This window comes from Cephus cinctus, unplaced genomic scaffold (assembly GCF_000341935.2).
Source record: "Cephus cinctus unplaced genomic scaffold, Ccin1 Ccin1_scaffold0265, whole genome shotgun sequence".
Classification (NCBI taxonomy): Eukaryota; Metazoa; Arthropoda; class Insecta; order Hymenoptera; family Cephidae; genus Cephus; species Cephus cinctus.
Window position 1 is genome coordinate 261878 of NW_014332976.1, and position 13080 is coordinate 274957.

Consider the following 13080-nt stretch of genomic DNA (forward strand, 5'->3'; position numbering starts at 1 on the left):
AAAGTAGACACCGATGGTCGAGTTAGAATCAAAAATTCCTACCCACGCGGATGATGTTAGGAAAATTATTTAAATGAAATCCGTTTGGCATATCCAGCTTAACGGAGACACGTATAGAAAAAAGGTTTACTATAGCACAGTATAAAGTATTTGCAAGAACGATACATTCATTTGGATGGCAGTCCAGCCCCTCTCGAAGTGTTCACAGGGGATCCTAACTGAAGGAAATCAGATCAACGAATTTAGAGGAAATTGGGGTCAGGTATAGTAAAAAATGTCTCTTGAGAAATTACGCTGCTATTCCTACAGAATTGAAACGCAGTTCTCGTATTACACATGATTTTATAATGAGGCAGTTTCTTCCTCAAGCTATAAGCAGCAGCTCCGCCTTCTCTTCGGCTACTTGGCAATCAATCCCGGCGCCTCCTCCTTGTTTTAATAACTAAAGTGAAGCGCCCTGCAGTAAACGTCAGTAGGATCCTCCAGTAGTAAACAAGAGTTGCTCCTATTCAACGGTCGACAATGAGCCAAGAATACGATCCTGAAAAAGCATTTGCTCTGAATTTCATCTACCTTCGGGTAGACGGTTTGTGGGTGGCTGGTATGAAGAATCCGATATTAAGGTTAATTATCAAACATTTATTAAATAAAACTCCCGAGTGTCATCTGTCAAAATGAATACGCTACTCGACGTGATCAATCATTTTAGAATGTTATACAGATTTTACGCATTTGGCGTTCTAGCCGTCTTCGCAGTGCTGTACTTCGCGTTCGAAGTTGCTTTCGTGGCAGCGATATGGGGTGATGTTCAAGCGATGGTCGACTGCTCTTTCCTATTATTCACGCGCATCGGGCAATCGGTAAAGCTCGTGAATTTTCTATTCCGACAAAAGCATCTGGAAAGGATGTTTTTGCAGCTGAAGGAACCAATGTTTATACCGAAGCGACCGAAGCACTTTACTGTCATGAAGACAGCAATGACTGGTGTAAGACGTGATACCATGATATTCTACGTTTTCACCGTCAGTACGATACTGTGTTGGGCAATGTTACCGTTAATCAATAAAAGTGAGGTAAGACGAATTTAAACAATTAATACTAAAAAGTTGATAAAAATGAAAAACAAAAGTTAAACAACAACGCTTAGTGAGCTCCACGGGATACGTACTGGCGTAACTTTTCAAATTTGATATTGAAGGTCAAGGAATTGCCTTTAATGGGGTGGTTTCCTTTTAACGTGACCGTAAGTCCTGCATACGAGTTCGCGTATATCTATCAAGTAACGTCGGTGCTTCTGAACGCGTGCGTCAACGTAATGGTGGACACGTTGACTTCGGGTCTGCTGATTCTCATGGGTGCTCAAATAGACATGCCTAAAGACAATCTGTTGTCACTGGCAAATGATATTTCCAAGATGACGCAGGCAGAAATCGCCTACGTTAATTCCATCAAAATGTATCGCAGCAAACTTATGTTTGCGATATCCAATAAGACAGTCGGGATGGCAGAATCGAGTCCCAAATATGAACTAAATGACGCGAGCGAAACTGTGAACGTTGCAAACGTTTGTGAGGCAACGGGATACGAGGATATTTTACACGCGCGAATTCCTGCAAATATCGAACATTTTACAGCTCTTGTCAAGTATGTATAAAAATTAAGTCAACAATTACGTGCGTATAATCAGAGAAATTTTCCAGTTGTCGTAATTATAAAACGCAAACTAATCACGAACAGTTGGCCGTTTCGAATTGCCGCATAACCTGTGTAGTAACTACAGCTATAGAAATTTCTCTGAGTGTAAGTGACAGACGCTTTTTTACATTTATTAAATTGTATTAATATATTTTAATATAATCTCTTCAGATTTACCAACGACGTGCGTGGCATATTTCAAATTGGTATCATGTCCCAGTTTCTGGTCAGCAGCGTTATTATATGCCTGACGTGTTACGAGTTAAGTCTGGTGAGTTATGTCCCGCGCTTATGTACAATAATGCACCGCAAGACAAAGAACCAGTAGACTACGAGGCAGGCAGTAATTAACGTTCCTAAAAGCAAATTAGCTGGGTAACGAGAGGACGGAAGGAAAATGACGTACACACTTTGTTTATATCACATCTGTCGGAATAAAATTATTACAAACTTTATTCAACCAATTAATATTTTTCATCGTGGTAAATGAGACGGTGCTTATCGTGAACTTTGTATAATTTATTTAAATAAAAATAAGATTTAACTAACGTTTACGTATATTTGATGATTAAGTGCATGGAAAATGAAAAAATTTTGGCTGTAATATTCATATAAATGTTTTAACAAGAAATAAGCGAGAGGGCGCGTTTAACGTGGCATTTGCATATCTCGTTAGCTTTCCCACGGGAGGTTAGACCCAACGTCCAGTGCGCCATTATTCTTCCTTATGTATATATCTATACATCAGGTACTCCGCGAAACATCCCACAACATTCCAATGCCGGTTCACTCCAACTTAAATGTTCCGGAGCTATGAACTATACTCTACTAAACTAAAATTAGACAATGAATCATTGGCCGCTGGTACGATTCGGAATAATAACTTATAACGTGTTTTCAGGTATCGCCAAACTCCATGGAATTCGCCTCTATGCTACAATACATGGTGTGCATGCTGTTTCAAATCTTTTGTTACTGCTGGCACGGAAACGAAATCATAGAAAAGAGGTATAAAAGCTCACGATCGCTAGTAAATCGTATCCCAAAAGATCAACGATAGTTGGATTTTAAAAAATTATTTTTTTACGTTTCCTATTTTTTGGAACAAATGCTCGAAGAGTGCCGTGTAATGTGTCGCAGCTTAAAATATTATTATTTGTACAAATTACTATAAAATTACCTGGAAGATTTAAGACAGTAACGTAAGTCTGGAAAGTTACCCCACCATAATTCGAAAATTCCGGTTCCGTTGTTTGTTCTGAGTTGCTCTAAGTTTGTTCTACAATGTTCCAGAAAAACAAGTTTCTCAATTGAAATTTGTAGCGGTGAAACGAAAAAAAAAAACACTTTTTTATCGGAACCCCCCACTTATAGAAAATCAAACTTCTTTTATTGTTCAAGGTTGTTCTAGTTGTTCTAAACATTGTTCCAGAATATAAATACCGCTAAGTAAAGAATACTCGAATGGGATCAAAAAAATCGTTTTATGCATATAAAATCGTTTCTTCCTACTTTTATCCGACTTGCGACTACCCGATCGTTATCGGGTAACTTAAGAAACTTAGAAAAACCTAGGGAAACCTAGAACAAGCTGGAATCACCTGGAAATCGTTCGAAATGGTCCTATCTCTACTTGCTATGCATAAAACGGTTTTTTGATCCCATTCGAGTATTCTTTACTTAGCGGTATTAATATTTTGGAACAATATTTAGAACAACTAGAACAATCTGGAACAACCAAAAAAGTTAGATTTCCCATAAGTGGTGGGTTCCAGTAAAAAAGTGTTTTTTTTTCGCCTCATCGCTACAAATTTCAGTTGAGAAAGTTGTTTTTCTGGAACATTATAGAACAAACTTAGAACAAGCCAGAACAACAAGTAGAACCGGAATTTTCGAATTATGGGGGGCTAACTTCCTGCACCCCACTAACGGCATAGGCATCTGAAATATTTTCAAGGGAAACCTATTGAAAAATATTTTTAGGCAGGTTGACAGCGCCATCTCGATTAAAAAAAGCCAGACGGAATTATCTTTGAGCATTTTTACAAAAAAAAATGTATCTACCTAGTACGAATAAGTATAAGACTCGCGTGGTTGGAACTTCACACTCTGATTGAGACTTCACACTTTTGTCTTATACTCATTCGTACTAGCCAGATAAAATACTATTTTACTTGAAAAACACTTGATGCATCTGAGCGCATAAGCATCGATTACGAAATATTTAGAGCGACATTACGTGCAGAGTGAGAGAAAGAGCAGGGCGTTAAGTATGCGGGCGGAAATAGGGGAGGGTCTTGTAAAAACTTCTCGAGCCAGGAAGCAATGAAGATAAGTACGGTATTAGGAAGAAGGCAGGAAGCGGCGAAGGGGTCTTTGGGGTGGTTATATGGCCAAGTACTTTAAGGCAGTGGATAGCTCAGAGATGGATCCTGGGGTGTTCTCGAACATGGAGGGGATCCTGGTCTCCCACTAGTGGGATAGTGCACCCGTTCAATATTCAAGTACACCGATCTATGTAATATCAATAAAGTTACTGGAAACATACACCTTGAGAGATGTGACCGCCACTGGTAAGATATCTACATGTGTCAGCACGTGAGACTCTACGTATAGATCTTTCTCTCTACATCCATATAATATGTAACATCTCGCCCATCGCAATCCGTACATGCCAACGTGGTATAGCGTAAAGTTGAACGAGTATTCGCAAAGAGGCAGCAATATGAATTTATCAGGTATGTCAAAGTAATGCGGTATAAAATGCGAGACCTAGCCGCGATGGTAGAGTCTCAAGCAAGACTGCGTGGTCTGAATAACCGCATAAAATTCTATATTAAAAATGTACGTATATAATATATATTTAATTAAATTAAATTTTAAAAAAATATTTCAGTCCAGCGAACTCCTATCTGCTCCGTACGAAAGTCACTGGGTACCAAGTTCAAAGAAATATAAGCAATCGATTCAAATAATGATGACGCAAATGAAGACGCCACTGAGACTGGTAGTAGGTGGATTTTTCACGCTTTCCATCGATACGTTTTTCTCTGTGGGTATTATTGCATATATTTCGTCATAATAAATATTGCACTTTGTAACACTTTTGAGCTCTATATTTACCGTACGCGTATATGCGGTAGGAAGGAAGTACAATTCTCGAATATCATACGTGTATATGCACCTTAAGTATTATACTACCGGGATCAAGTGTTATGCATGCATATTATACGTAGCGCATGGTCTCCGTATAAATGATAACTAATGTGCTTTAGTTAACAAGGGAACAAAAGTCCACGAATAATCGTTATGGCTAACCTCGATCTACCGTGATAAAATTTTCCCTGCTTTACGTGGAAGCAACATATTCGTCCCGGTAGACCATTAAAACGTTTCGCTCTGTACGACCCAGAGCGCAAAACATACCGCACGAGGAACTTTTTATGAGTTACTGCCACTTATGATAATTTGAGCTTTGGTCAACTCGAAAAAACTTTAAATGAGCCATAACGAAAGACGCGGTTACAATCGATGCAATTTATCGAAAATTTCTATTTTCTTTTGTATCTTCGTAATATAGTGTCGGATACTGTATTGCGCAATATATTTATAATGGATATTTTAATGGTATATTCATGAGATATACGAAATCTTATACCTTCGCGCTTTCCCATAGAGACTTTGCCTGATATTCGTAAAAATATCAGGTATCCATATTGAATAACAATGACACGTTCAATTTGAAGAGTCAGGATGCACCCTTGCAAATCCAATAATCAACGGTGTGTACGAAAATGCAATTTTTTCCGGATCCAATTCAGATTCCGCGCTTCGGTCATCCATCGCCCGTGAATCAATTTCTGTGCACCTGTCCCTGCTTTCCTTTACTCGTTACGTAATTCTCCTCGCGAAACGACTTTCCGTCAGATCCATTCGATTTCGCCGCATATGCGAATAACATCGAACATCTTTTATTTCAGATTGTCAAATCGGCCTACTCCTTTTACGTAGTACTGAAGCAGATGAACGAATAATATCAAGGAGATTTGTGGTTCATCATTCAAAGAGATTTATAGTCTTTTTATATACTTAGTGCGGAACAATAAAAAAAAATCATTTTGCAATCAGATAATACTAAATTTAATTTATCAATTTTTTTCCCTGTCGCATCTGGCCACAGTTATTTGTAAGAATTACGGGATTCAAAGAAACCATAATTACCAGTCACCTGTAGGTACTAATGTAAAATATCATTTAGGTTCTTTTTTTCAAAATACACACGTGCACATTTTTTCCGGTGTTATCTCTACGCGATTGAAATTTCTCATTTATCTCTCTTTGTTGCCGTTGCTACCTAGTCATCTATAACTGAAAAGTTTGTCGAAAGCCTGAAGCAGAACTCAGCGTTGCTAAATAAACTGTGAGTAATGTCTCCCATTTGAAAAACTACCGTGCCTCTTAATATTCCCTATTCAATCCTCCTTGTTGTCCACCCTCGAATTCGTTATCATCCTGATTAATTATTTTCTATATAATTTAAAGATTTCCTCGAATACATCCTAACGTTCCAATAAACGTAAAAGATGCTGCGCGGCGGAAACGTGGGACCATCATGGAAGGATCGATTTGTCAGGTATCTTTATATGCAGTTCGTTCGTGATAAAATTAATTATGCAGATGTAAAGAAAAAATCTGGAAAATCCCTCGGCGAACACATATGAATTACTGGAATATCTATGTGTATAGAATTCTTTACGAATTCTATATTTTCTGTGGGCAAGAGGCCGATTTTCCATAAATTCGAAATACTTCATTCTCCCCGAGAACAAATTACGTGTTTCGATAATAGCAGAGAGGAAGCTTAAACTATAAATGAGAACGATATATTCGCACGGATATGCAAAACTTGATTGCAAAACACATGTGGTCGGATTCGATCCTATATTTCATCACATCAATGAGCGATATCAAGCATTTCTTTTCAAGGCAGAAGATGGATAAAAAGAGAAAAAAGGAGAGAACGTTGAAAAATACTGTAAACAAGCCCCATTTCTCATTCGCATTCCATTCCAAGTTATTCGATATGTGTGACAGCGCGAATGATTGATTTTCCATTAAGGGAAAGAAAAAAATAACAGCAAATCAATTTACATTCATCGAAAATGTCCTAAAGGGAATAAACCAAACTAAAAAATTACGCGCCTCAAAGTAAGCATGCACCACTTTAGAAACACTGATAGGTATATGATGACCGTTTTATCCGGGAACAAAAAAAAAAGTAATTTGGTTCTTTGTAAAAATCTGAAAAGGGAAAATAATTTTAATAAACATAGCTACCAGGTATTCTGTAGAATTGACAAAAACCGTCTACTACTGGGAGTCGACGACAAATAATACTTTCTGTATCGCCAACGTGTTCGCATATCCAAGATGAATAAAAAAAAAAGTCTCCATTGCTAGATTTATCATGGAAATTGTGCAATAGAAGCTCGCCATTCTGTAGGAAGCAACGCGGGATATTTTTACCACGGACCGTTAAACGCCCGTATACCGTATGTATAGCAATCCGTGAAGGTAAATACGCGAGTGTGTGCGACTATGGGATAGGTGAAGTTGCAATTTTCCCAGCAACCGTGGAATATGATTGCACTATGTAATGTAAAAAAGAAGTTGATTCCTTCGCCATACCTAAAAACAAAAATGAAAGAGTATCGTCGATCGTTAGGATTTATCGATTACAAGTTACATAGGGACGAATCTAGTATTACGAAAACAGTCACGGTAAAAAGTAGCACAATGCAGATAATAAATACGTAGATACGTAAAGATCGGAAAAATCATTTTATACACGTGAGAATTGGCGCAGCGTTAAATTTTACTTCGTTTGACGCACGAAAATTTGCAAGGAGACATGAATAATAAATAGCATAATGATTTATTTAAGTATTTGATGCAATTGTATACCATAACGCGTACTCATTAACAGGACACTGATAATTGATTAAAGTTCGATTAATCGACTCGATGAATATAACAAACGACTCAATACGTCGATTCAATATTGAAATAACATTGTTTCGAGTGAAACGATAGCGGGACGGCGTGGAAATTTGCACGAACGACTTTGCACGGAGCTTAAAATATCAATGTTAAGAGCCGTCAGTACGAAATAAATGCACATTGGGAAAACCGAAGCATTAAAAATCATGGCGAGATTGGAGTGAAGTTGGCCTAAATATTTCATAAACTGGACTGAACAAGATTCACAATTCTCGCGAGAATACTCAAGTATTTGCCATTTGTAATTTGCAGAAAACGACGTGGCACTTGAATTTGCCGTTTCGGAGAGTCAGGTAAAAGTAGGTGACTATTATATGTATATATGCATATATACACACACCTAGGCTATGACGACTGGCAGCTCCGGCACAAGCTGTCGTAGAACTAGGAATTAAGTTGAATTGAAATAATTGCGCAAGAGTAATCATTCACGATCGGCGAAAGCACGCTAAAGAGCTTCTTCTCGTTTTGCTGAGGTTAAATGGAGGAGAAGATCCAGTATTGTTTCACGAAACTCATTATGAGGATGGTGTCCCGCTCATGAACCAAGAGCGTCAATTAGTAATACGACGTTAATGCTTTCCCGTCGAGTTCCATGAATAGGAATAACATTAAGCAATCCTCGCGCGTCCGATTTTTTTGTTAATGACGCCGAGAAACTTCACGGCGAATCATCACCGGTCCTATACTACAATACGATTTTAAAATCTACGGAACGGTGTAAGCCACGTAAAAATCCTGAAAGTACGATCGAACTGTGGATAAAAAATATCACTGGCTCCTGCATGAAAAAAAAAAAAACAAATAGCCGTCCCGACTAGAACGAAACTCTCCACATGTAGCACCCGCTGATAGAAATATTGTTTGTACACTCGTATACACAGATAACAGAAATTTGTCAGCCAGGTATTTTGAAGGAGAGTGTCCAGCGCATCTGCGACATAAAACATTGCTAGAGAATGGCTCTTCATACGTGTCCAGGGCTGTGTAGCTTTATCAGCCACACATGTGAAGTTGGCAATTTGTAATTGAAAAAAGGACTGATAAAGATCTAAAAAATATATACATAGCATATCAATAATGGCTCAGTAATATACGATAGTATTGGATATTGAAGCAGCTTAAAATTAGTTGAGAGAAAGGAAACATAAAAAAGTTCAGCCCGGTAATACATTGAGTTAACACACGCTAATAGTATCCTAGGGAAATTTATGGATAGTGACAAAACATTGACGGCTCAATTTATTCTGGTGTCATCTGTCTCGACTTATTATCGCCACCAGGTAGAACAGTACGAATACCAAAGCTGAAGCGATAAAGTTAAATGTTCTAGTTAGATGGGTAACAGTTAAATGTTTTGAAAATGGCAAACGCTGTGTCTGTGGTTACCAGAGCCCTGAAACTCTAGCTGGCTGACCTCATCGGCCTGAACTTGAGCCTACTGTATAGCCAACGGTAATAGACTACTCCAGAGAATGGAAGCGGCAAGAGTTCAGAGGTCAGAAATTCTGTTGGTAGACAGTTGTGATTAGATAGTGTAACTTAGTGTTTTGCTAAACACGCATAAATTCTCACCAGCATCGATTATCTCGAACGCTATTGGCTCTCCAGGATCGTAAATGTAACATGCCGAACAAAACAAAATAGTTAACCTTGCCTGCCTTGTCTGCTGGTGGAATATTCAATTTGTCGAGTAATCCGCTTCCTGTCCATTCGCATCTTCCTTAAGTTATGGTTAAAGCTCGTATCCGCTGGAGTGTCTAATGGAATGTATTCGTGCACCTCGTTATGAATAAAGCGATGATGAAACGAAGCAAAGTAAGGAATTTTTAAAAAATGAAAAAGTACTCAACTTTATGATACAGATACTAAGTATAATTGGTATGATAATATTGAAGAAGAATGCTTCAGATTAATATACTTTTCAATGGGATCAATATAATGGGAAAGACTTTCTCGGAGATATTTTCTCCAATTTTTTCAAAAAATATGCCTTACTTAACCCGTACAATGTGTCGTAGGAAAAATTGCTGATACTTCGTATTGCATTAGGAAAGCCAATTATGAATGCTTTGCAAAGGCGAGAGCTTTGAAATGAAGGAGATGTCATTCTTTCGGAAAAGATGCTTTTAATTGATATTTTCTATGGGCCAGTTGAATTCGTGGGTGACTATAAGATGAATATAAGATAAAACATAACGAGAATTCCGTAGTTTAACACGTTGACTGCCATGGGGGTCACCGGTGACCGACGACGCAGCAAATAATAAAAGTACATAATAAGAGTAAATATGGATACTGATACATTTTTCAATAATACTATTGTTACTATAATGGTTTGAAGAAATTAATGCAATGTAGAACATACAAAAATAATTTTATAACTCACTTTATTTCCTGCGAATAATCTTTCAAAGTAATATGCATCGCATAATGAAAAACTCACGTTGGCGCCTTGGGCAAACCATGGAAAATGCGCTTGGCAATCAACGTGTTAATTATTTTAAAAACCTATACAGAGACTGATTTGCAGTAGATTTATTCTGTTTTCGCTCCGACAAATCTTCAAATTGTTTTAATATGAGAATCTAGAGAGTTCTTGTGAACGAATGAAAATTTAATTAATCACGATAGTAATAATTCTTAATCTGTAATGCCAATTGTCATATCAATCGCCGGAGACTAATTACGTAATCGATTGGAGATTACTGGTTAACATACTAAATACATCAGGGTGATGTGTAATCTCGAAGGTATTGTTCAGAAACATGAGATCGCAGATGCTTGTTATCGCCTCCTAACACGTGGGAGGATGCTTTAACGGCCCTAAAGTGCATCGGTGCATCTACTGGCACAAATGCAGGATACGTCCTGCAATATCGAATTTAATTAAATTTAAAAAATCGTATACACGGCATTTTAATTGCACGGATTGAAGGGGATGAAACAATTTTTCATTACGTTGCCGTGAGATTTACAGATATTTTCCATTTAACTGTGACAATTATTCCACAAAAATAAAATTGACGATAAAGTGTGTAATAACGTATATAAGCGGCTTTCCATGAGCCGAGTAAGACAGAAATTAATCGTAGCGGTAAAGGGGTTGACTCAACATTCTTAAATCGATGGAGATTTTTGGGAGATCAAAATCCACAATAACGTCATCAGCGCGGATATTTGCCAATGTTTCAGTTATATCCTGATGACAATCAAAGAAATCGTAATGATCGGCATAAGCGTTCATATAAATTATATTTGGTACGACGGTATAGGATTCGAAAATGAATTAAAAGATTTTAGTCCGAAGGGTAATCTAATGGGAAATCGTATCTTCAGAATCTACAGAGATTACAGGATTACTTATGGCGCGAAATCAGAGTGACGGTAGAAAATAATATCAGCATTGTGGTGGATTGCCCTGAAAAGTACCAAGGAATGAAAGTGCCTTTAAGAATTTCCTTGTAAAGAGCGATTGCTCGTAAGATCGAACACGTATTAAAAATCGATCGATATCCGCAGGTCTTCGAGCAGCCAGTATTTTGTGAAATCAGATGCGCTGACGACGACGGAGGGGCGGAGAGGGGAGATAAGAGCAAATTTGCCGAGCAAATTGCTAAGTAGAGCGAAAGTGAAGTGACAAAAAGTGCCTGTAGGTGCAAATGAATTGAGGTTGATGGCTGCTAGAATGCTGTTAGTGGTCTTGTCCGTAGACGAAGAGTCAGAGTCGAAAGGATAAAAGAAAGAAATTTAATGCGTGTCGAGTAATCGAACAATTATCTCATAAAGGACTATATAGATATATAATCAAAGTACTAAATATTATAACGATGTAAACCCATAGTCAAAATTATTTAATATACACTTTATCTTTATTTGATAACTCAGAAGAAATACAGATTAAAGTGTAGTCAATGAGACCAGCTGTATATATAGGTATATGAATATAGTTCAAAAACGCATGACTAAAATTCTAGCGCTAGTGATCGACAAGTGCTGCCCTCTTATGAGCAATTTTTCACCTGCAATTGGTACAGCGAGCATCAACGATTCCTTGGAATAGAAATGCAGGCTGATCGGTGCTTGACAAAGCACCGTATTCTCAGGCATCTTTAACGCTCCCTGTACCAGTTCAAAGTCATCTTTGACATGCAGTTTCCTTACCTATCATTTTTTGGGCAATAAAAATGCGATACTGGAAGACGTGCCTACGTCATTTGCGCACTTTCCCATTTGGCATAGCATAGCTCCAAGCCTATAACTCTGTCAGATTTTGATCCTGCATTATCGACGTAAAATTATGTGAAAACGTATTTCCAACGTGCATGTCCTATTTTATTTTTAACACTACGTCATGATAAAGCTAGAGAAGGTACTGAAAGATATTGGATGAGCAACCGGAGTAACGTGATCATCCTCCACCTACCAGACGGATAAAACTGCTCGAGTTGCTAGAAAAATTTTCGAATGATGAATCTCATTGGATCTCACTGCCATATGCGAGCGAGCAGGAGAACCAACTGGAGCAGAGAAAATACCGATTGCCGGAAGGCACATCTGGAAATCTTAACATCACTCACCCAGTAGCGCTTGGAAGAGTCGACTCTTGAAAATCCTTATAACGCGTTCGATAGCCAAACGTAATTGTTTGTCGTGAGGTCTTGTCAATTTGGCATGATAGTCTTCTAGCAATTCCAGTGCTCTGTGAGCCTCTGAAATCAGACAATAAAACATAATATTACTATATACTGTCATAGCACTATCAAAGAAAAAGTCGATATGCATCTCTGTAACAGGTAACCTTACAAGTTCAGTAGCGCCATGAATTATTTGATTACGTCGAGTACGGGTAGAAGACTTTAATAAATTTGTCTTTGATGAAAGGCTCACGAAAGAGACCTGAGGTAATATAGGTATAGGTGAAGCACGGAATATTAAAAAAAAAAAAAAGAGATAATTTGCCGCAAGAAGAAATTGAAAATAACATTATGGCGCATAAAATGTTAAATTTTATATGAACAAAGAGAGTGGTTTAATCTAAGCTAGGATACCTCACTGGCTTTTATTGCAGGCGACGATAAAAAGCTCCGACGCGACTGGCAATAGCGACAAGTAATGCTCGATAGATAAAATCCTTCATAAACGTAAATCCTCAGGGTCGAAGCTCGACGTCAAACTACGTTTGAAGATTTATCTGGAAAATTGGAATCTTAAGTTTCGCAATAACCACGCAACGTTCGGTAGTGTGAACCCGTGGGAAAGGTATACAGTAGATATATGTATAGCTATACAGACGCGTGAACCGAGAACGATTAGTGTGCTTAA

The 13080-nt window shown here is 37.9% G+C and overlaps 1 protein-coding gene across 1 annotated transcript; it reads left to right on the forward strand.

The window, feature by feature from the left end:
- Positions 1–522: 522 nt before the first annotated feature.
- Positions 523–4703, forward strand: LOC112494087 (odorant receptor coreceptor-like). The gene is made up of 6 exons (XM_025083245.1): positions 523–623; positions 722–1073; positions 1199–1644; positions 1867–1966; positions 2597–2703; positions 4592–4703. Exons 1-6 carry the CDS (start codon positions 523–525, stop codon positions 4668–4670), a joined length of 1185 nt encoding a protein of 394 aa, XP_024939013.1. The 3' UTR covers positions 4671–4703.
- The last annotated feature ends 8377 nt before the right edge of the window (positions 4704–13080 follow it).

What these genes read in the sequence shown, in the direction of transcription:
- LOC112494087 (XM_025083245.1), top strand. Translation starts at nt 523, where the DNA reads ATGAGCCAAGAATACGATCCTGAAAAAGCATTTGCTCTGAATTTCATC. An exon ending in CATTTTACAGCTCTTGTCAA is followed by an intron (nt 1,645 to 1,866) that starts GTATGTATAAAA and finishes TAATCTCTTCAG; the next exon opens with ATTTACCAACGACGTGCGTG. An exon ending in AACGAAATCATAGAAAAGAG is followed by an intron (nt 2,704 to 4,591) that starts GTATAAAAGCTC and finishes AAAATATTTCAG; the next exon opens with TCCAGCGAACTCCTATCTGC.